This window comes from Sitophilus oryzae, unplaced genomic scaffold (genome assembly GCF_002938485.1).
Source record: "Sitophilus oryzae breed Bouriz unplaced genomic scaffold, Soryzae_2.0 scaffold_376_pilon_pilon, whole genome shotgun sequence".
In the NCBI taxonomy this organism is placed as follows: Eukaryota; Metazoa; Arthropoda; class Insecta; order Coleoptera; family Curculionidae; genus Sitophilus; species Sitophilus oryzae.
Window position 1 is genome coordinate 1,102,432 of NW_022146947.1, and position 25,528 is coordinate 1,127,959.

Here is a 25,528-nt window from a genome sequence, read left to right on the forward strand (position 1 = left end):
TCGAACAACAAAGCTCATACATTATTTGTTTTCTCTCAGTCTGCATATGTCTTTAGTTCAATCAATAACAAGTCGATCGTTGAATAACTATTAAAAGTGCATTTACACTGACATGAGTTTGATCCAAAAAAATACTTCGAATATTTTGGTTTTCTACGTCAATGGAAAAAAAGTAGGTTTTTGTTAAATTATATTATATTTTTTATTAATGTACACATTGTCCGAAAATAGTGCGTCAGGCATTTGTAGCTCCTATAATAATAAAGTTAGGAATTTTGTTTAAGTGCAAAGCTAAAGTTTGTATTAGGATGTATTTCAGAAAAATATTTTAACCTCATCAGGGTAGCTCAAAAAAGTATGATTTTTTTTAAATAGAACACCTGGTATATTATTACATTTTTGGCTTTCTTTTTAACCACTTTACATAATCCTAAGATATTGTTAAATATGTTTTGTTAGTTTCAAACATATTAATAAGTAAAAAAATATTTTTTCAGCCTTCTTTAAAATAATTATTAAAATACAAGAAATGTCCTGAAATAAAAACCATATTAGGTACTTACTTTATATTACGTCTGTATATTATGCATATTAGGGGGTCTGTACTTACTCTGCAACAAATATCGTAATGTTTAACCATACAGGGTGTTCAAAATTGTATGCCAAACTTTTTAAATTATAAAATATATTTTTTTTCGTTTTTTTAAATGGACACTCTGTATATTATTTTTCTGTTAGACGGAGAATTAAAGAATGAACATTTTTTGTATTTAAATTATTTTAAAATTTTTAGCGCTTTCGCAAATATTTGCCATTTTATTACATATCATCGGTGAAATGTGATAAGCCCCTAACCCCATTATTCCTAATTTTAGAGGAGAGAAAAGTTTGTTAAAAAGTTTACGTTAAAAATGATGTACTAAACGGATTATTTACTTAAAATCAAAAATGGAGTTAGCAGGTTATCACGTTTTACTGACGGTATGGCTCTTTCAACGGTAAAATACCAGATAAAAATAAAAATCATTGGGTGACTTTGATAAAAAATTACTATTGAAAACTGGATATGTAATATAATGCCATGAATATTCTGAAATATTTTAAATACAAAAAGTGTTCATTCTTTAGTTCGCTATCTAACAAAAAAAATACAGGGTGTTCCATTTAAAAAAAAACGAAGATAAACTATTTTATATTTTAGAAAGTTCGACATAGAATTTTGTATGTTAGTACAGACCCACTGCAGTAAATACCGAATATAGTTTTGATTTCAGGATATTTCTTGTATTTTTAATAATTTTTTAAAAAAGGCTAAAAAAATTTTATTTTTTTATTTATTAATATCTTTGAAACTATCAAGACATATTTAATAATATCTTAGGATACATAGTGATCAAAAAGAAAGCCAAAAATGGAATAACCATACAGGGCGTTCCATTAAAAAAATCACCCCTATCCACTCGCACTTTTTTGAGCCATTCTGTAGAAGTTAAAATATTTTCCTGAAATACATCCTAAGTTTCCTTATACTATGCTAATGCTAGCTACAGATGCCTGATACACTATTATTATTGTATAAGGTAGTTCAGTCTTTTTTACTTAAGTAATTAAATTTAAAGTTAATAGAAAAATATATTTTGCTGAAGCTACTTACTACTAGTGATGAGTAAGACCAATACCAAGACTCCCTTGGTCTTTGTCTTGCTGCAAGACTCTTGCCAGTCTTGCATTTTTTACAGATTTTTAAATAAAACAGGGTGATTCAGGTGTCCGCAAAAGTCGAGGAAAAAGCTTTTTGGTTTTAAACAAAAAGGTTTTTGGTTAGTGAATTTCATTTCAATTTATTTACATAATATTGGGGCAATAGAAAAAACAAATTTTGAAAATATTACATACAGGGTTATTCAGACATATTTTCAAACCAAAGTTGTATATTTTTAAGTGGAATACAATATATTTTCTTAGCTCAGTGGATTTACCATCAAATATCCATTCCAAAAATACCATAATGTCACATACTTTGAAATATAGCCATTTTTAAACCAAATTTACTGCCTAGCCCTCGTAAAATTCTAAATTCGAAGAATTTCATTTTTTTTAACAGGAAGTCAATAGTTGTACAATAGTGCCTTGTTTTGGTGAATGTTTAAAATTCCTCCAATTTAGAATTTTAAGAGATCAAGCATGCAAGACCGCAAGAGTCTTGCATGCTTGGTCTTGGTCTTGCTGAAATCACATTGTGAATGCACACGTCGGTCTTGGTCTTGGTCTTGTAGCTCCAATGCTAGTGTTATTCTTGCTTTTTGTGCAAGATCAAGACCAAGACTAGTGTCGCTCATCACTACTTTCTACTAATTTAAAAAATAATAATAAACTAGATACGATTTTTTGGCAAAAAGCCACTGTATTTAGAATAGAAATAAAATTACAATATGATAAAAAAAAACGGCGTCAGCGATGGCTAAGAAATGAAAATGGCTGATTTTATATGTAAAATTATATGGGGCTTGTCATCGATCATCATTTCCAAGCCAACTGGATGCCTTTTTTTCGGCAGATATACAGCAGATATATCAGCAACAGATATACAATAGTTTTCAAAATATTTCTAACTAACATTTTCCTTCTTTTATCTAAATAAAAAAAAATATAGGTGGGAATATTTATATCACCAAATAAAAATATAAATCTTGGCAAATAATATAATCGACTTTCTGCAATGCAATATTTATAATTTTCCGTTGTTTGACCAAACTATTAAAAGGTTTATAAATTATGGCTATTTCACAAACTTTTATCTAACTTTTAAGCAAACATTGCGCTAATTTTTATATTTTGGAAATGTTTCAAATGGAATTATACAGGGAGAGTCTTAAATAAGTCCAAATATTTTCAGGGATGATAGATTTCGATAAAAGGAATATATTTTCTCTTTGCCGTTTTTCAAATAGGTTCAAAATATCTGAGTTATTTTACTTTGAAAATTTCTCAAAAAAAAATATTTTTTGCATAAATTTTGAGAACCACTGGATCTTTTCTGGGTTTTCTTTCTTGTAAATTTAATCTACTATCTATGTTCTATTAAGAAATTATGTTTTTAACTTTTTAACTTAAAACTAAAAAAATTTCCAAAAAATTTCAAATTTTCAAAATTTTTCTTTTTCGCACAAATAATCTAATAGACGTGTTTCTGGGGCCGAAATATACTACCCCTAAAAATATTTGCACTTTTTTAAGACTCACCCTGTATAGCTGTAAATTTATTTGTAGGTAGAAGATCATAATGTAGACCCGGAATGGACGCTACTGCAGTATTTGAGATTTAAGCGTATCCTTAAATCAATATATATTTAATAGTTACATATACAGGGTGTCCCAATATCCCGTAAACATAGTGTATAATGATCCCCACGTACTTATTTTTTTTCTAATCAAGTCAAATTCTACAAATGTTCAGACACTTACTATTGCAATAGAATTTTTACTTTTCGACCATTACTTTTATTATTCGCAGGAGACTTTACAACTATCCTCTCTCAGGAAAAGTATACGGTTATATACCATAAAAATTCTATAAATCTTAGCTCGCCTACTGTTTGCAGCTGATCTAAAAATTTTATGGCCATTCATTTTAAAGTAATGTCTTAGTCCGTATTTGCTACTTCGCCTCTATATTTAATATATTCAGATGAATAGAATTAAGAATTAAGAATAAGAATTAAGATTTACATTTTTATAATTTTCACAAATTATAGTTCCTAACACTTTTAGAATAATTAAATAATACATTTTTCGTATACTCGTTATTTAAACCCGTGTATTTGTATACTAATATAGAAGCTGCTTACGATATTCTCCGATCACCAATATTGCTTCTGTCGAGCGCATCCGAGGTAAATCACATTACAAAATATTCTTAACACACTTATTATACAGTTGGCTTGGGTTGTCAAAAAAAAATCAGTGGCGCATATGTTTTTGTTTTGAAAAATATTCCAGTGATAACCCATAAGCACGTCCATGATTAGCATTAACATATGTAGCACTCATAGTAACTTTTACCCTCAAAATTTCATTCGAATCACTAAAATACTTGGAAGAAAATTATAATAAATCGAAAAATTATTAATACTTTAACACTCTGTACATACGAAACAAAGCAGAACCAGACCTATGTTGATAATCTTATTTTTACGTGAGGAATCTCCCCATGAAAGATGGCACATGTTTTTTGAAACACCCTGTATACTCCCTGTTAATGTTAAGTACTTACAGTTAAATATGTTCCTTATTTATTTAAAAAGTGCGTTTATGTGGTACAAAGTTAGGATGTGGTGAAGGAGGATGTGGAGCTTGTACAGTGATGGTCACAAGATTTGACAGAACAAAAAATACGGAAATGTATCCTCTTTGAGTAAATAGTTTTATCAGATTTATGTTCAAGTTATATCATTAAAATATAAAAGTATAAAAATAAAAAAAAACGATTTAAAATCAGTCAAATATAATTCCTTAATTTATTTACTAGCCATATACCTGTAAATGCATGTTTAGCTCCAGTATGCTCTATGCATGGTCTAGCCGTCACTACAGTAGAAGGAATTGGCTCTACCAGAACAAGATTACACCCTGTACAAGAAAGAATAGCCAAGGCACACGGATCGCAATGTGGATTCTGCACTCCGGGTATCTAGAATTCTGTTAAAAACCTTATAAGATACAATATTTATTATTTACAATTTAATTCTGAGCGCTCTAAATACACTGGAAGATCGTCAATAATACACTGAAAACAACGTCAAAAAGGTCTAATCTATTCTATCACACGACCGAAAAAAAAATGGCGTCAAAGACAGCTGGTAAATGACAATCGATGACAATTTTGGCGAGGTTAAGCTCTAGACGTAATTTACTTAGCCTGTACTCTTCTTTATTATTAATGGCGTTTACTGTCAGTTGGTCTTAAGAAGGTTATAATTTATTTTTATATTAAGTAAAAAGATGATTTTAAGTGGTGTAGTTTAAAATTAAAAAAAAATATATTTTTTTAGAAATATATTTGTGTGTCTGAAAACGGTGGGGGGGGTTCTACTTTACCCTCTATTAATATTTCATATTTCTATAATGACGCCTAGAGATTGACCTCGCCGAAAATTATCATCGATTGTCATTCCTCAGCCGTCTTTGACGCCGTTTTTTGATCATATGGTATATAATTCTGTAGGTTTTGTGATGTCGATGTACACCCTGCTCAGACAAACCAAGAACCCAAATTTGGAAGACTTGGAAGAAGCGTTTCAGGGTAACTTGTGTCGGTGTACAGGGTACAGACCTATTTTGGAAGGGTTCAAAACATTTGTTGAACCATGGGAATCAAAAAGAAATGGTTCCATCATCAATGGGAATGGTAATGGAGTTTGTGGGCTTGGTAATAAATGCTGTAAAATGAATGGCAACGTTGAAAAGGGTAAGCTTGAAAGTATTTATTATAACTTTTGACTGATAATTTTTTTTCGTATCCGGCAAACAAATGACCGAAAGAAAGCAAATCACCGAAAAGAAGATTGTTCTAATGAAAAATTTCTGAAAATATGATTCCTCTAAGAACATTTTACCTTTTTTAACCGATTTTGAAAATATTAAGGACGGAGTGTAATGTTGTTGACTTGGTTTGGTTTCTATTAAATGGACAGTGTTTAAATTGGTTAATAATAACCCAACCCTGCATTAGCTTAATATTTTACCAAAAATCGACATTTCAGGGAATTTTAACTTCTGTCTGTAATTCGGCAAAATTTCTTTTTGGGCAACTATATTTTCAGGTAATTTTCTTTTCGGTGAATTGTTTTCGGGTAATTTTCCTAAATCCATTTTTTTTTAATTAGATGATACTGAAAATACTAAGAAAGAACGACTATACCATGCAGAAAAATTTACACCCCTTCACCCATCTCAGGAACCCATTTTCCCTCCAGAATTAAAACTTAGTGATGATTATGATCAACAGTATTTGATAATCAAAGGTCCAAATGTAACTTGGTGAGCTACTGTAATGTTTTAAATTTATCTTCTTTACCTTATTGTTCATAGGTATCGACCCACAAATCTTCAGCAACTCTTAGATCTGAAATTTGAACATCCAGACGCCAAGATCATCGTGGGCAATACTGAAGTCGGTGTTGAAGTTAAATTTAAGAAGATGTCTTATCCTGTGTTGATTAATCCTAGTTTCGTTGATGACCTGAATGTTTTACAAGAAACAGATTATGGTGTAAGGTAATCATTCAAGTATACTAATAGTGCATGCACCCTACAACTTTAGGTTGCATTCTCCAGTCCTATTCTTTTCAAACAGTCTAGCAACTAGGAGACTGAACCCTCCATATAAGATCTCTATGAAATTAAGTACTTATAGCGCTCTTTGGCTAACTGAGAAGTGAATACTTCTTCTTCTTGCGGTGCCGTGCCTGTCTTCAGGCGTTGGCGATCTCCATGACTATTTCGTGGAAGAGTTCTCTATCTTCTGCTACATGAAACAGCCTCTCCACCCCCAGACCGGTCCAGTTCCGTATATTTCTGAGCCATGACAGTTTCTTTCGACCTACCCATCTTCTACCTTCGACTTTTCCTTGAATAATCAAACGAAGAATACACTATTTGGTGCCACGCATTATGTGTCCGAAGTAACTCACCTTTCTGGCCTTGATGGTGGTTAACAGTTCCCGATCTTTGTTCAGCTGTCCAAGAACTTCCTCGTTGCTTATATGTTCGGTCCAAGAAATTTTTCTTGGAGAGTTCTTGGCTTTCCCTTTTCTTGGAGAGTTCTCCGGTAGCACCACATTTCAAAGGCTTCTATTTTATTTATATTCTCGACTTTTAGCGTCCATGTCTCGCATCCGTAAAGAAGAGTGGACCATATGTAACAACGTAGTGTTCGCAATCGGGTTTGCAGTGACAGGTTTCTATTAGTGAGCGTGGTATTCCATTTTTTGAATGTTCTACGTGCCATTTCAATTCTTGCCTTTACTTCTTCGTCACATGTATTTTCACTATTTAGCCAGCTTACTAAATATCTAAAATGTTGTACTTGTTCAATATTGTGTCCGCTGATTTTTATCGGGATTTGATTAATTTGTATTTTACCCACAAACATCCATTTCGGCTTCTTGTGAATACTAACAGAATTTAAATACTCACAGAATTGGCGCATCAGTAACATTGACAGAAACAAGGCAGTTCTTGAAGGAACAAATTAGGAAACATACTGAAGAAAAAACTCGGATATTCAAAGCAATAGTCGATATGCTGTTTTGGTTTGCTGGAAAACAAATTAGAAGTGTTGGGGCTATAGGAGGTAAGATGATTTTATTATTGTTACAGTTGATTTAAAACTAATATCTTTGAATATGTTTTAGGGAATATAATGACTGGAAGTCCGATATCAGATATGCTACCTTTACTTATGGCTACCAGAGTTGAATTGGAGGTTAATCACAAAATGACGGGTCCAAAAATGGTTGTTCTGGATCAGAATTTCTTTACAGGTAACTAGAGATATATATAGGGTGCGTCTCAAAACTGGCTCACCCCTATACTTTTTTATTTTTTCAGTTAAAAAAACAAGATTTGGTATGTTAGTATATGACATAAATTAGGATTGACTGACGCGTTCAATTGTTTTCGGTCACTTCCTGTTTCACCGGAAATGACTACAACTTTTGATTTTTAAATAGCACCCTCGGTATTTTTTTACTTTATTTGATAGAAAATAACACTCTGAATAGAATGACATATCATATGTCAGCTTTTGATATTTTCGCATATTGTTTATTTGAAATTATAACTTGCGGTTCGTAACGAAAATTTGACTCGAAATACCAAGTGTGTGGTATCAAATTATTCGTAAAAAAATGCTTTTTCCAAATATTATGCTAACGAGCCACTCTCGTTCTGTTTGAAAAAATTGAGATACGATTAAAAATACGATTTGAGCATTTTCTAATTGGCCAGGATAAGACACTAAAAACATTAGGCGATCAAATCTATTTTTCCAAGGCTTCTTGATTAAGAATTAGTGTTTTTAACATAGCCATGGCACTCTAGATTGAATTTTAAAATACGATTTTTTATTAAGCGAGAATCTCAAAAGTTGACATATGATATGTCATTCTATTTAGAACTTCATTTTCTATCGAATAAAGTAAAAAAAAATACGGAGGGTGCTATTTAAAAATCAAAAGTTGTAGTAATTTCCGGTGAAACAGGAAGTGACCAAAAACAATTGAATACGTCAATCAATCCTAATTTATGTCATATACTGACATATCTGGTTTTTTTATCTCAAAAAAAAATCAAAAAGGTATAGGGGTGAGCCACTTTTGAGACGCACCCAGTATAAAGTTGTAAATTAATTACCATACAATAAGACACTGAAAATTCAGAAACTAGAGCAACAGAAGTAGATATTTGAAAGAAATACAAGGTTCTTCACCTAACTGGTACTACTGATGAGCGAAGTCTTGGTCTTGCACAAAAAGTAAGACCAAGACTTTTGCAAGTCTTGCAGCAAAACTATGACTACTTATTATAGTGTAAGACAAAGTCCAGTAACAAAGGAGTCTTGGTATTGGTCTTGCATTTGCTCATCACTAACTCGAAAATTAATTTAGGATACAGAAAAACTATTATTTCCCCTGACGAAGTCCTCCAAGCCATCCGTATACCATTCTCAACAGAAAATCAGTATTTTAAAGCTTACAAACAAGCTAGAAGAAGAGAAGACGACATAGCTATAGTCAATGCTGCCATTAATGTTATTTTTGAAAGAAACTCCAGTATTATTTCCGATATTCGCATGGCATTTGGGGGAATGAGTTTCAAGACAGTCACAGCTCCAAGAACCGAGAGAAATCTTAAAGGTGTCATTAAAAAATTATTAGTTTTTTTAGTGTTTCTAAAGATATGTATATTTCAGGTAAATCTTGGTGTAAGTCAACTTTAGAGCAAGCTTATTCGGATTTATTGCAAGACTTGCCTCTGGATCCTTCAGCGCCTGGTGGAATGATACAATACAGAAAGTCCTTGGCTTTGAGTCTCTTTAAAAAAGCTTTCCTATCTATTTGTAAGGATCTACTTAAGAAGTCTATTAAAACGGATTTGGAACTACAAGAATTTGATGCTGCAGATGAACTTAGCCATGTTGAGCAAAAAAGTTCACAGTATTTTACTTTAGTACCTGAAAAAGAAGGAGGTTTTGATACTGTTCACAGACCAGTAGGTATGTATAATTATTATTTTATGTGTCATCATTATCATTTTCAGCTTATTCAACCATTTCCAATTATGGTGTAGTCTCCCTTGCAGTTATCCCTGCTAAGGTATTAATATTATGGCCCCATCTTAGGTTTGGCCTTTTTTCTAGGTCTCTTATTACTTTTGGTCCATGTGTTGTCCGTCTTATTTGCCAGGTGACATACCCATTGGTACTTGAGGAATATGATTCTGGGGATAATATATCCACTCTACTTTGAATGTGGTAGACAAACTAATTCCTAAAACTACTGGACTTATATACTAGAGTCACCCGTAAATTTGTTGAGTGCAGTCAAGCATGAGGTTTTCCACTAAGAACACCTGCATTGGAGCGATTTATGAATGGTTGCCATATTGTTGAAATTTCCATACTGGGATTGCTAGAGATGTTATTATTGTTAGCAATAAATACGGCCTCTTTAAATCTGCGTCCTGCATCTTTTTCCTTTGTGGACAACCCGGTCTTCCGACCATTTATGTTGTGGTGCTTGGACCACATATGATCTGCAGTGTCCAACTTCATCCTTTCACCTCTTTGCGTATGTTTTTTATGTTCGTCAAGTCCTACAGGTAGAGGACGTTTTGTCTCGCCAATATACGACTCACCGCACTCGCAAGGTACCTGGTACATGCACTCTTTCTCTTGGTTTGATAATTCAGGTTTTGTTTTTGTTAGAATACTTCTTAGAGTAGTCCCAGATTTAATAAGTATATCCACTCTATTTTTTACGGTCTTTGTTTGTTATTCCATCATCCCAGCAGAAAACCGCTAAACAAATTTTAACCAAATTTGGCACAAAAATACTGTGGCACCCGAGAATCTAGCCATTAGTTTTTGGCGAGGGTGGGGGTTGGTAAGAGGGTATGGGTGGGGGTTAAAATTTTTAAAAAATCGTAACTCCAAAATTACAGTAGCTAGCGAAACGCGAGTTTCAATTTAAGATTAGGAATAATATTTGCAACAAAATTTGTAATAACGTCAAAATAAGTCAAAGACGCAGTTTTTGAGATAAAAAAAATTGGAAAATTTCCTTTACTTTGAAACTAAAAGAACTGCCTACCAACTTTTTATTAACATATTTTAGTATGGGCGGCTATACGTGCCTCCCGGTGCCAATTTTTTATTTTATTTTTAGATTCTGCGTAAATAGATATTTTTTTTATATATAACGTTATATACTTAAAATTAATAATTTTTGTAATATTTAACATTTGTTTAAACAAATTTAAATATTACAATAACTATTAATTTTAGGTATACAGGGTGGCGCAAAGGTGCCCGGTGGCACAACCGGTGGCGTAGAGGTACAGGCTCTCGTCTACCAATCTCAAGGTGTGGGTTCGATTCCCACACCCGGCATTTCATCAGCCGACTATTTTTATTAAAATAAAAATAGATTGGGTACCTAGGTCGACTCGGCCTTAAATGAGTACTTGGCATTCACAATCCTGAGGTAATAATAGGCGGTTGAAGCGTAGTGCTAGCCACATTATCTTCCTTGTATACCGAACGGCGCGCTCTAGTATAGCAAGCTGTACCTTGCTACTCCCAAGGCGTTAAATGCTATATACGGGAGCTATTATTATATTATATCACAGATAATATATGATTAAGTGTTATCTGTGATTATGTGCTTAAAAGCTTTGGTTTTTGAGATATTAAAAGATATTTAAATATGCATGCTATAATAAAAAAGTTTGTCAACACCTTGTACATTACATTTTAGAATTAATTCTTGTGCTGACTTTGAAGCCAGAGAAATAAACTTTACTAAAAAATTTGATTGCTTCCTTAAATGTATACAGGGGTATCAAAAATAGTATCAAAAAGTAGACCAGCATACTTTAAATATTTATTTTTCGTAAAAAATTCGTTATTTCAAATGCAACACTTGTATTTTTTTAAATAAGTCGAAGCAGATTTGAATGCTCTTTCAAACTATATTAGGATTTCCTATACCTATCTGGCTTAGATTTTGAATAAAAAGCGATTTTTAAATAAAATTGTAATCAAGATGGCTGGTGTCGCCATGACAATTTTCTAGTGACACTTGGTAGCTATTTTCAAAATCGACATTAGTTTATGGACTTTATTTAAATTTATAACAGATAATTTTTATTTAATTTACCTACAATAAGGTTAATAAGTAAGTATTTATTATTTTATCAAGAAAAATGAAGCAGTATCTGCTGGCGGAAGGAATGGATATGTTACTAGTGATTTTATTTTGTGAGGACAATAATTGCTTGTTGGCCTGAAGGGTTTATGCTTAAAGATATCCAAATTTTCTTGACAAGCGTTCCTTTGAAAAACTGCTTTTCCTATTTCGCAGAGCTGATAGTGTGGTATATGAAAAATCTATTAGGCAGAAACCTGTCGTTGGAAGTGAAGAAAATGAATTTGCTTTAATTGATAATAATCTACAACTGAGCGTACAACAACATGACAACTCATCGTAATATAAATCAAAGAACTACTTCTTTATTTTTTTTATAAAATAATAAATACTTACTCATTAATTAAACTACTGTAGGTAAGTTAATAAAAGTAAACTGTTATAAATTTAAATAAAGTCCATAAACTAATGTCGATTTTGAAAATAGCTACCAAATGTCACTAGAAAATTTCTTGACAACAGCCATCTTGATTGCCATTTTATTGAAAAATCGCTTTTTATTCAAAATCTGAACCAGATAGGTATAGGAAACCCTAATATAGTTTGAAAGAGCATTTAAATCTGCTTCAACTCATTTAAAAAAATTAATTTTTTTTTAGGAATCCCTAATATAGTTTGAAAGAGCATTTAAATCTGCTTCAACTCATTTAAAAAAATATATAGTGTTGCATTTGAAATAACAAAGTTTTTATGTAAAATATATATTTAAAATAGACCAGCAATTTTTGATACCCCAGTATACATTTAAGGAAGCAATCAAATTTTTTAGTAAAGTTTATTTCTCTGGCTTCAAATTCAGCACAACAATTAAGTCGGAAAAGTAATTTACAGGGTGTTAACAAACTTTTTTATTATAGCATGCATATTTAAATATCATTAAATATCTCAAAAACCAAAGCATTTAAACATATTAAACCCTTATAATAAATGTCTTATTTTATGTCCAAGAATCCAAAAATGAAATAAAATACCGGGTGTTCCATAAGAAAAAATATAACTTTGGTATGGATCTTAGTTCTGACACACCCTGTACATTTGAAAATAATTTTAAATTATGCTCATTGCCTCTCTACTTATACCCATAAAATATTTTGTTTCTACATCTTTCCGTTTTTGTATAATCAACCGAGGCGAATGAGGTGCGCCGCCCTGTATAACATTATATATAAAAAAGTTATGGAATTTTACGCAGAATCTAAAAATAAAATAAAAAAGAGGGTGTTGCATTTAATAAAATATGTTATATCCGATACATTTTTTTCAAGCACTCTGTATACTCTATAATAATTTTAAAATGTGTATCTTAACCTTCTCTATAACTTTTATATTTAACATTTTTTTGTAATCTTCGAAACAAATGAGATAATGGAGTTTACTCTATCGTTGACATTCATTTTCAGTTCATATGTCGGCGTTTAAGCAGGCATCAGGGGAGGCAGTATATTGCGACGACATGCCGTTTTTCGAAAACGAATTGAGTCTAGCCTTCGTGACCAGCACAAGACCGCATGCTAAAATCCTTTCCATAGACCGATCGAAGGCTTTGAAGGTGCAGGGAGTCTGTGGTTTCGTCAGTGCCGAAGATATTAGACCCGGAGGCAATGTCTGGGGCTGCATCGTACACGATGAAAAAGTATATTACAGTGACGAGGTCACTAGTCAGGGACAAATTATCGGTATGTAGTGATGGGCATTACGATTCTTTTTAGTGAATCGAATCATACGTTTCAATTTCTCATACTGAATCAACTTTTACGATTCGTTCATTTGGACAAACCACGTATACACATTTTACGTTTTACAGTACAAATAGATATTTTTTTGAAAATAAGTTTCACGTCGCTTGCGTTTTATATTCATAATGTTTGTTTAGGGCTTTTGATGCCCTTATATACAAGGTGGCTTTTCTAGGATGTTCTCTATGGGTATCTCGGAAACTACTGGAGATAGAGATAGAGATAAAGAGTCGGTTAAATTGGAAAAGAATTGCAGTTTTGTGGGGTCATAAATATGCGCCTTTCAGATTTTTGAAAAAGTTTATAGCTTACTAGATATTTCGAAAAAAAACAAATTTTGGCTATTTTTAAAATCGTCTCTATTTCCGTTATAATCTATCTAAGAGAAAAAGTTTTCAGATAATAGTTGTAGATAATCACATCCTTAATAAGATTGTGTCCGCCGTTTTTTCTAAAGCCCGTCATTTTTGACATATGACACAAACCCTTTTTTTTTAAATGGAAACCATAGTTGCCATAACTTCATAAAATGCGCCGTTTTTTAAGCTTTTTAGCGATATAAGCTATAATATGTTTTTTTTTCGAAAAATTACTTAGTTATAGATAGCCAATTCTTATCTTTTTTGACTAATTTCACTTAGTTGGCATGGTATTCTTATTCTGTTATGATTTATAACTTATAAAGAGACAGAATATATTATTAAACGGTTCATTACAATTTACATTACACAAACTAAAACTAAAAAAAAATAATATCACTACACACACTTTAAGTTATTTTCGAAAATGTTCAAAAAATCCGTCATTGTTTTGAGTACATAAATGCATCTTTTTAAAAATGAATTACTATGTAGGTATTCTCACAGAACGACCGGTCGACTTTATTAAACTTCTCCCGTACCGGGTCTTCGAGTGCCTCTCTTAATTCATAAGTTCTTTTGTAAACCTTGTTAACCATACCGCATAAAAAAATCTAAAATGGATAGGTCAGGTGATCGGGAGGTCCATGCAATTGATCCACCTCTTCATATCCCTGAGTTTGCATAATTATGATATAAATAATTTTTAACATTTCTTTTATTATGGGGGGGGAGGGGTGCCATAATGAAAGTCATGTAGGAACCACTCTATTGATGCGCGAGTCTCTAAATTTAACTTTTCTAACATATCTTGAAAACTGTTCTCTAAGAAACGTAAGTAACGTTCACCGGTCAACGTATCCTCGAAAATGTATGGCCAAAAAGAGTTAAACCAATAATCATACACGCTTTTCTTCATTTGAAAAATTCATATTTACAATTTTTGTTTATTTTAATTTACAAAGTTTGGACGTGACAGTTTCACATTTCTGGGAGCAACGACGATTGAACTTATTTCCATTTCCATAACTAAGTGAAATTGTTTAAAAATTTAAGAATTGGCTATAACTCAGTAATTTTTAGAAAAAAAAATATTATAACCTATATCACTGAAAAGCTTAAAAAATGACGCTTTTTATGAAGTCATGGCCAACTATGGTTTTCATTTAAAAAAACATATATTTGTGGCATATGTAAAAAATGACAGGTTTTAGAAAAAACGGCGGACATAATCTCATTAAGGATGTGATTATCTACAACTTTTATCTGAAAACTTTTTGTCTAAAATAGATTATAACGGAATCAGAGACAATTTTTAAAATAGCCGAAATTTGTTTTTTTCGAAATATCTAGCAAGCCATGAACTTTTTCAAAAATCTGAAAAGCGCATATTTATGACCCCACAAAACTGCAATTCTTTTCTCATTTAACCGACTCTCTATCTGAAGTAGTTTCCGAGATACCCATAGAGAACATCGTAGAAAACTCACCCTGTATAATGCATTCTTCATAATTATGAAGACGGCGCCGGCGTTAGATTACAGTTTATTTTATTACTGATCTATATTTATATCATTGCTATTACCTATATTACAAACGTTTGGATACCAAAGCTCATAGTTTATAATTCTAATATTGATTTTTTTAACGAGCCGTATTGTAAGAAATGAATTAATTCTCATGATTCTTTGAACGAACGTATAGGAGCTGTAGTTGCTGAAACCCAGGCCATAGCCAAAAAAGCCGCCCAACTAGTCAAAGTAGAATACGAAGACTTGAGTCCTGTTATAATAACCATAGAAGAAGCCATAGAACATAAGTCGTTTTTTGGGGATCCACATAGAATAATTGAACACGGAAGCAACCTAGACGAGGTAAAACTTGTTATCTTACTTTGGTATTGAAGAAAAAAAAAATAGATTCAATCTATTCTAGGTTTTTAAGAATGCTCCTCACGTTTTGGAAGGAAGATGTAGAATTGGAGGTCAGGAACATTTTTATTTTGAGACTCAGGGTTTGATAGCAGTGCCTAGAGGTGAAGATGACGAGATGGTTATCTATTCTTCAACGCAGAATCCGTCAGAGATTCAGGTTTGTGATTTCTATTACAATTTCATATTTTCACTTACTACTAAGTTTACTTTTTTCCGAGACTCTTTGTTACAGTTTTCTTACAGTGTTTCGGACAGTTTTCCATTATTTTTCATATTCATAATTAATTTTTGAAGCCCCTCACTAAGAATCACAATAATCTCTTGTAATTAAGTTCTACCACAATGTCGTTACAGATACTATACTGATTTTGCTTATATTATGTTCATTTTGGGTGCTCATATTAAAGTTGTTTTATTTGCCTTGCAGCAATTAGTAGCTGAAGTCTTAGGCATTCACCAGAACAAAATCACTTGTGAAGTCAAACGTTTAGGCGGAGGTTTCGGTGGTAAAGAAACCAAAGCAGCGGCCACTGCAGTGTCAGTGGCCGTAGCTGCCAAGAAGTTCAACCGACCAATCAGGTGCATGCTGGACAGGGACGAAGATATGTTGATTACGGGAGGGAGACATCCTGCTCTGATGAAATACAGGGTAGCATTTGACAAGAGAGGAAAGATATTGGGTTGTGAGGCGGAGATATACGTCAATGGAGGGTATTCACTGGATTTATCCAGAGGCGTAAGTAAAGAAAAATATTTCTGGAAAAAAACCTTTAACAGATAAAAAAAATGTTGACAAAAATCTATTCAGGCTAGTATGTTTTTCAATTACACTTGATAACGGTCAGTGATCCTTCTGACCGAAACGTTGTGTTAATCATAAATAACTAATGACAATGGAAGTCCGAAATTCTTTTAGTTTCAAAACTGAATCATTGTCTACTACATTCGAAACAAAACAATTGTAAGAAAATAATTTTGTGGTAATCCATGAAATTGGGAATTTTAGGTCATATTTCATATTTCATGCTCGATTTCATGTTATTGATACCGTATTCTATTCAGAGTTTCATGTTCTATCGAATAAAGCAACAAAACACCGAGGGTACCATTTAAAAGTCAAAAGTCGTAGTCATTTTCGGTGAAATAGGAAGTAACAGAAAACAATTGAATACGTCAATCAATCCTAATTTATGTCATACATTAATATACCAAATCTCGATTTTTTATCTGAAAAAATAAAAAAGTTATAGAGGTGAGCCACTTTTGAGACGCACCCGGTATATATAAACTATTTTTGGAGACTTTTTGTCAAATCACAAAAATACTGCAGTTGAAGTTCTAACCCAATATCATTCCAGATTTACATGCTTTGCATAAAACCAACTATAAAATAAGCCAAAAATAACATGAAATAAACTCAGTAGAGCACAATATACTCTCAAAATTTTAAATGGTGTCAGTGTCCATCTATAGTACAATTTTTTATAGGTCTGTGAAAGAGCCATGACCCACTTTGAAAATTCCTACCACTTCCCAGTTTGCAAAGTAACCGGTTGGATCTGTAAGACAAATATTCCCTCCAACACAGCTTTTAGAGGGTTCGGAGGACCTCAAGGAATGTTTTTAGCCGAATCTATGGTTCAACAAATAGCGGAGTATCTTGAAGTGGACAGAGAAACAGTGAGCGAAATAAACTTGTACTCCACTGGTCATTTGACGCCTTTCAACCAAACTTTGGAGAACTGTACCGCGGACAAATGTTGGAAAGAGTGCGAGAAAATGTCGGAATTCTTTAGACGAAAGGAACTTGTAGAAAAATTTAACAGGTAAAGTATACAGGGTATCCCAGAAATAAGTGCAAGTATTTAACGGGTAGTTCAACCCCAGCAACACGCCAATGAGATTTTCTCGCGAAAAAAAAATTGAAAATTTGAAAAAAAAATTGGAATTTTTTTTAGTTTTTAGTTAAAAATTAGTTATTATTTTATGATTAGATTAAATTTACAAGAAAGAAAATCCAGAAAAGGTCCAGTGGTTCTCAAAATTTTAGCAAAAAATCATTTTTTTTGGAAATCTTCAAAGTAAAATAACTCCGTTATTTTGGACTTATTTGAAAAACGATAAAGAGAAAATATGTTTCTTTTATCGAGATCTACCATCCTCTAAAATACTTGCACTTATTTTTGGGACACCCTGTATAGGTATAAATAGTGTAAAAATCATTGTTTAAGAAAATTTAGAACACAGGATGTTGTGTACAAAAAATTATTTACCAGGAGTGCGATAATGCCCCCCTGGGCATTATTGGAGGATGACAATTGAATCGAAATCACGTACTAACGCTTTTCGTGCATAAAACGTTGTATTTTTACTTCATCATTATGTTTGTATTTCTTCATTTATATGTAAGATAATGCCAACTTGGGCATTATTGTAGGACGATAACGCCTACTTGGGCATTATTGTAGAACGATAATGCCCATATAGAATTATTTTACCACAATAATACCCTTACGGGCATTGTATTTTAATTTATTAACATTTTATTTTTTACTTTATTATTATTTTAGAATTTTTATGAGAATTTTTCAAACGAGTTCATACATCTAAAGACAGAAACATGACAAAAAATACAATTCATCTCCGAGTTAAAATGACAGATAACAATTCCATCGTCTAGTTGGAGAGGCATTAGATCATAATGCCTATGGACGTTATAGACTTATTTACGTAATTGGTATCCAATTTTTAACAATAATTCAAAAATAATAATGAAGCATTAATTGTAATTTAATCATATAACCTTAGTAAATAATGTCTGTCTATACCTTTGTGGTGGGTCTATTTAATAAAAAAAAAACGTTTGTGTTTTTCGACACTAGAACAAAATCGACAAAAAAATCTTTAGAAACAAAAAAAAAACAAAGAACAAAGCAAAAAATCAATAAAAATGTTTATTAGTTACTTTTGCTTCTGAGGAGATATACCTCCTGAAACGTTAAGCATTTTTTGTCAATTTTCGAAAAACCCAGAACTCATTTTTGCTGACAATATTTTCAATACTTAGGCAACATAGATATAAAAAACGAGGTATTTGTATGCTGCCAACGAAATTTGGAATAGCGTTTGGAGCGACGTTTTTGAACAAAGCCGGTGCTTTGGTTAATGTTTACGTAGACGGTTCTGTGTTAGTACACCATGCAGGTAACTACTAGATTTGCAAGTACCACAAGATATTTTAATATATTTTTTAAATCTAGGTATAGAAATGGGACAAGGTCTAATCACAAAAATGATCCAAGTTGCAAGCAAGGCACTGGAAATACCAATTGAAAAAATTCACACCAGAGGCTACAGTTCTGATATCATACCTAACACAAGTCCCACTGCTGCCAGTACAGGCAGTGATTTGAATGGAATGGCTGTTCTGGTAAGTTATATACAGTAACTAATAGTCACTGACTATACAGGGTGTCCCAGAAATAAGTGCAAGTATTTTAACTGGTAGTATAGTTCAACCCCAGAAACACACCTGTGAGGTATTTTTCGTAAAAAAAAATTGAAAATTCGAAAAAAATTTAAAATTTTTTTGGAATTTTTTTTAGTTCTTAGTTAAAAAACATAAGTTCTTGATAATATGGCAACATAGGTATTAGATTAAATTTATAAGAAAGAAAATTCAGAAAAGATCCAGTGGTTTTCAAAATTTTAGCAAAAAATCATTTTTTTGGAAATTTTCAAGATAAAATAACTCCGTTATTTTGGACTTATTTCAAAAACGATAAAGAGAAAATCTTTTACCAATTATTCTACCAAGATCTACCACCCCTTAAAATACTTGCACTTATTTCTGCGACACCCTGTATGTATAGGGTGGTCCGAATTGTATTCCGGAAACTTCGGCAGCATATTCTGCAGATGAAAATAAGTAAAAAAGTTTGTGTAAATGTATGCCCTAAAATGCTTACTTTGGGAGATACAGGGTGTAGAAATTTCATTTTTATTTCGATTTTTTCGAAATAATTTCTTAACTAATATCGATATTTGAATGAAAATTGGTGTCTGGGAGTTTTTTGACATGAGAAAAATTTGATTTTGATATCAAAATGACTCCTACTTGTAGAGGGCGCCACCTACATGTAGGTCTCTTGTAGGTACATGTCTCTTGGTAAAAATCGTTACCAGTAATGATTCTCCAGATATTTGGAATCGAAATTATCAATACCTGTCATAATTGAAATAAATGAAACATGTTGACTAAATAGTTATTAGACTGAAATTATAAATTTGAAATCTTTTTGTGCCAAAAGTTCAACAGAAACTGTGTTTATCATCATTTTTTGGAAGAAAAAATTATGATTAACTTAAAAAAGTAAAAAGTTCCCAAATTTATCATTTCAGTCAAATAACTATCTACTCAGCATGTTTATTTTTTGTTAATAATTACATGTATTAACTATTTCCATCCATGACTGCTTGTCGAACTCCAATTAGCAGAATTGTCGTTTTGATACCACTCAGAGTGAGTGGTTTCATCCCTATCCCTAGGGATGGTACCTATGGAGACCCTATTTAACATACATTTAAAAAAAATATTTACAACTTTGCTGTAAAATTAATAGGGGAGCCAATATTTGGACAGTTCAAAATTTATGCACCACCCTGTATATTCAAAACATGTTTATTTAGAATATGTGTCTCATGACATTACGAATTACGAAATATTTTTTTATATTGCTTGTAATAAAATTTAAGAACCATTTGGACTTTACAAGAAGTTAAATCCTAATAATTAGTGATGGAAAAACCGATTAATTTCAATAATCGAGTACTCGAGTTTCAAGCGATTACAATAATCGAGCGATCGCTCGAGCGAAATATCGCTCGTATTTAAAAATACGGTTTTTTGCCCGTCCCTTGTAAATACTCGTTACCGCCAAGCATCAAGCAGTAAGTTGCGTGCGCAGGGCACATATTCTTTCGGTGATGAATGGCAAGTAGCAAGCGACAGGCGATTCGCTTGATTTAGTTCATTTCAAAGTATTATCGATGTAGGTAGTAGAATTTTGTCACTCAGATACGCAACGGATAACGTCGTATAAATTTGCTACCTGCAATGTATGTAGAAAATTCGCTCGGCTTTTTATCGAGTATGTCACATTAAAATCGGATTTTAATTTATTTTATTCTAGGATCGCTTGCGTTCGATACTCGTAACTCGTCACTTGCATCGAATTTTCGCTCGAGTTATTCCATCACTACTAATGATCCTAAATAAGACAAAACGTGTTTATTTAGAATATGTGTCTCATGACATTACAAATTATGAAATATTTCTTTTTTTTTTCAGATTGCTTGTAATAAAATTAAAGAACGTCTTGGACCATACAAGAAGCAAAATCCTAATGGAAAATGGGAAGAGTGGGTTATCACCGCATACCGTGACAGGTAAAAAAATGATATTTATAAAAGGCGTCATTCTTCCCAAAGAAACCTGGTTTGTAAATTTCAAAAAAAGAAGACTTTTAGTCTTTTTTCTTCTTTTTGATTTAAAAAAAATACTAAAAATATAAAGAAAAGCAAAACAATATACAGGGTCGCTGTTATGTATGGAAATGGTCGATTATTAGGTATATAGGAGGTACCGCAAAAAGTTAAATACAAAACCTCCTATATTTTACCTAATAATCGACCGTTTCCATACATAATAGCGACCCTGTATATACAAATATTTTTTTTGTATACAGGGTGTCAAAAAAATAGTGTATCTAACTTCGATGGGTGATTTTACAGATAAAAATATAAAAATAAAAGAAAACGTTTCTATGAACATATGCCCTGAAATGCTTCCCGAAGAAATTACAGCCCTCGAGAAGAATAAAATATATTTTGTTTATTATTAAAAGGACATTGGTAAACCCTTTTTCCTGACATTTGGTACTCTTACGCATATTTTAATGCCAAAACGAATGACGGGTTCACCGTTCACCTTTTCGAACGAAACAAAAATCACCTGTTTTACATAAAAAAATTCCTAGTTTTAATTTTCATTTATTGAAATTTGATTCATTTTTCTATGTTTTTATATTTTTGGTTGTATATTTAGGGTAAATCTCTCAGCCGAGGGTTTCTACATAACACCGGACATTGGTCATGATTGGGACACAAACCAAGGCAACCTCTACAACTACTTCACTTACGGAGCAGCTTGCAGTGAAGTAGAAATTGACACTTTGACAGGCGACCACAAGGTGCTGCGTTGTGATATTGTCATGGATTTAGGAGAAAGCCTGAACCCAGCTATCGATGTAGGGCAAATCGAGGGTGCCTTCATGCAAGGCTATGGTCTGTTTGTTCTAGAGGAGTTAGTTTACTCCCCTGAAGGTACATTGTTTACTAGAGGACCAGGGACATATAAACTACCCGGTATGGGAGACATTCCTAGCGAGTTTAATGTGTCTTTGTTGAAAGGAACGTCCAATCCTCGAGCAGTATATTCTTCGAAGGTATTATTTGTTTATAATTACATACCGGATGCGTCTCAAAAGTAGCTCACCCCTATAACTTTTTTTATTTTTCAGATAAAACAACGAGATTTGGTATGTTAGTATATGACATAAATTAGGATTGATTGACGTATTCAATTGTTTTTGGTCACTTCCTGTTTCACCGGAAATGACTACAACTTTTGATTTTTAAATGGCACCCTCGGTATATTTTTTTTTACTTTATTCGATAGAAAATGGCACTCTAAATCGAATGACATATTATATGTCAACTTTTGACATTTTCGCACATGGTTTATTTAAAATTGTGACATGCGGTTCATAAGACAATTTGACTCGAAATACCAAGTGCGTGGTATCAAATTATTCGTAAAAAAATGCTTTTTCCAAATATGCTAATGAGCCACCCTCGTTCCATTTGAAAAAATTGAGATATGATTAAAAATACGATTAGGGCATTTTTTAACCGGCCAGGACAAGACACTAAAACATTAGAATTAGATGATTAAATCTATTTTTCCAAGGCTCCTTGGCTAAAAATTAGTGTTTTGACACAGCCATATGGCACTCTAGATTGAAATTTAAACTATAGTTTATTTTTGAGTGACTATATCAAAAGTTGACATAGGATATGTCTTTAGATTCCGCGTGTCATTTTCTATCGAATAAAGTAAAAAAATATCGAGGGTGTCATTTAAAAATCAAAAGTTGTAGTCATTTCCAGTGAAAGTGACCGAAAATAAATGAATACGTCAATCGATCCCAATTTATGTCATATACCAACACACCAAATCTCGTTGTTTTTGATGAAAAAATAAAAAAGTTATAGGGGTGAGCCACTTTGGATCTTTTTCAAGGACCAACTACAATATAACGATAATATTTTTTAATTATATTTCTTTATAATAAAAATGAAAATAAAATACCATTGAACGTAGATATGCATATTTTGTCATTCACACACATATTTCCAAACATTTAATTACATTAATTGACCTTAACAAATAGACAACTCTTATTGACAACTCTTAATCTCTGATACCATGGTAACGGGTTTCGGGAAAAATTCGGTGGCTTTAATTTTCTTTTAAATAAATCATTTTTTTTTAATTTTCTTGAACTTGAGAGAAAAAATCTCTAATCGAGATCTACCAACCCTGAAAATATTTGCACTTATTTAAGACTAACTCTGCATATTATAGTAGGAGAGCTCAAGATGATAAATGTGGATTTACTTGAGCGTTTTGGAGACCTATTGGATTGTGAAAATACATGCTAAAAAGAAAAAAGGGTTATATGATGTATGCTTTTTTACTGGTGGGGGGAGCGTGTACAAGGTTTCAAAAAAAAACTTTGAGACCACAGACCACACAAAACAAATTTGTTGGTTAACAGCAGTTAGTAGTAGTCAGAGATATAGATGTAGTCTAACGTCACAAATTCTGCTGCAGCCCGTATATGGGCGTTACATGTCCTTGTATTCTTTAGTCATTGGATTTACCAATGGCATCGCCACAAGATTCATGTATTGTGGGAGTACTTAACAGGGTGCAAGGTTTCTCCCCTTCTATTATTCCGCGGCGCTTGAGTAAATCCCAAAATCACCGCTTAGGCTTCCCTACTAATATGAATCCGGAGTTTAACCATAGTTTTTTATTGCAAATAATTACTCTTCATACATATTTATGACAATATTAAGAATTTCAAATTTACACTTTTGCAATCTCTGACGTCAACTATCAAACGTGTCACGGTTGGCCATCAGGTACAAAGGTAAATAAAAACCATTTTTCTAAATGTATTTTAAAGTAGATATAAAATTAATTATTGTAAAATAAAACTTAAGGAACTTACGATAAAATGATCTTCACAGCAGAATTCTCGTACTTTTGCTGACATATGTTGTCTTGCCACTTCAAACCAGGCTCTTCGACGGCTTTCATCCAAAGGAACAGTTATAAAAACTTTTTCTGGAGAGCCTTCAGAGTTATTTAGACATCCCTTCATAAAACAAACTTTAACACCCTTCATTACAAAAATAATAAAGAGGGTACAATAAAACAAAATCGAAAACTCAAAGTATTTAACTCCAAACGCAAAATCCATTTGAAATACAAATCTAACCTCGAACCCTCGAACGCCTCGAATATCCGAACAACTTTGGTAGTGTTTAGTGCTTCGATAAAAATGGCAGTAACTTATTAATTATAAAAATTTAAGTTTTAATTTCTAGTATTAAAAAATATAAAAGTAAATTTAATATTGGGGTAATAAAGAATAATCCCATATAAAAACGTATTTTTAACGATCTTAATAAAAATAGAAAAATCTAACATGATTTTAAGATATATGGTGTAAATACGGTAGCAGAGAACTAGACACGCCACAATATTATTCTTCAGAGGCTCGCGCCCTCTGTCAACTATTCAGTCAAATGCTGATAGGTGACGTCACAATTTTCTACGCGTTATTTCAAACCTGTGAAATTTGTATTGAATTAAATTTATTATTTATTCTTTAATTGTAACTACATTGCATTTCTTTCTGTATTGAGGGAGTACATTTTAATCACTTCAATTGAATTTTATATTAAAAATAACAAAAATTAACTATGGTTAAACACCGGATTGACGGATTTTTAAGATAACGGTGATTAAAGTAATATTTTATTTTTCAGGCTGTGGGCGAACCCCCGTTATTTTTAGCTTCATCCATACTTTTCGCGATTAAAAAAGCGATTATATCGGCCAGAATGGATAACAATGCAAAGGGTTTCTTTGAATTGGACGCGCCCGCAACATCTGCCAAAATACGAATGGCTTGTACAGATAACATAACGGCTAAGGTATTGCGTTCTTTCGTGTTTCTCCTAATTTAAATAAATGGCATTTTTTTTCTGGGAAAAATGAATAATTTTTTGTTTTTCTTTATTGTAGCTCGAAGATCCCGAACCTGGAACGTTCAAGCCTTGGAATGTAATCGTGTAAAATAACAGAAAAAAATATATAAACAGTATTTTGTATTTTATTTAAGTTGGTTTATATCTGGAGAATAAATAGTATCTATAAAGGAAAGTAACCAAATATGGAATAACATTTAGTTTTTGTTGTTATACTGTATGTCCCGGATTGTCTTTACAAGAGGAAAAACTTTTTTATCATTGACATTTTGAGAAAAATATATTCATAAAAAATTTTGCGTGTTCTAAAATGGTTAATCCCGTTTATACTTTTCCAAATATCCATACCGTTTTAGAGAAAATTAAAAAAAAAACATGAAAATATGTTTCAATTTTTTCTAAGGTATCTATTATATTTTGTTATTAATTATGATTAACGTCATATTTTTTGCTCTTGTTAAAGTATCACATTTTCCGATAACTACTACCACCCTTTCCTTAGCATTGAACTAAGTAAATTTTGAGCTTCTTTAACATTTTAAAACAAAAAATATGACGATGACGTTAATTAAAATTCTCTCAACAATAATCTATCAAAGAATAAA

The 25,528-nt window shown here is 32.2% G+C and overlaps 1 protein-coding gene across 1 annotated transcript; it reads left to right on the top strand.

The window, feature by feature from the left end:
* Positions 1–25,113, top strand: LOC115885157 (xanthine dehydrogenase). Its single transcript, XM_030903952.1, has 22 exons — positions 1–172; positions 3,271–3,328; positions 4,305–4,401; positions 4,529–4,686; positions 5,225–5,467; positions 5,886–6,039; positions 6,091–6,276; positions 7,200–7,354; positions 7,416–7,544; positions 8,670–8,918; positions 8,975–9,277; positions 12,890–13,165; positions 15,289–15,458; positions 15,520–15,675; positions 15,946–16,254; positions 17,007–17,344; positions 18,586–18,722; positions 18,779–18,948; positions 20,869–20,966; positions 21,625–22,024; positions 24,702–24,869; positions 24,961–25,113. The coding sequence occupies exons 1-22, from the start codon at positions 113–115 to the stop codon at positions 25,009–25,011; spliced, it is 4,065 nt and encodes a 1,354-aa protein (XP_030759812.1). The 5' UTR covers positions 1–112; the 3' UTR covers positions 25,012–25,113.
* Positions 25,114–25,528: the final 415 nt, after the last annotated feature.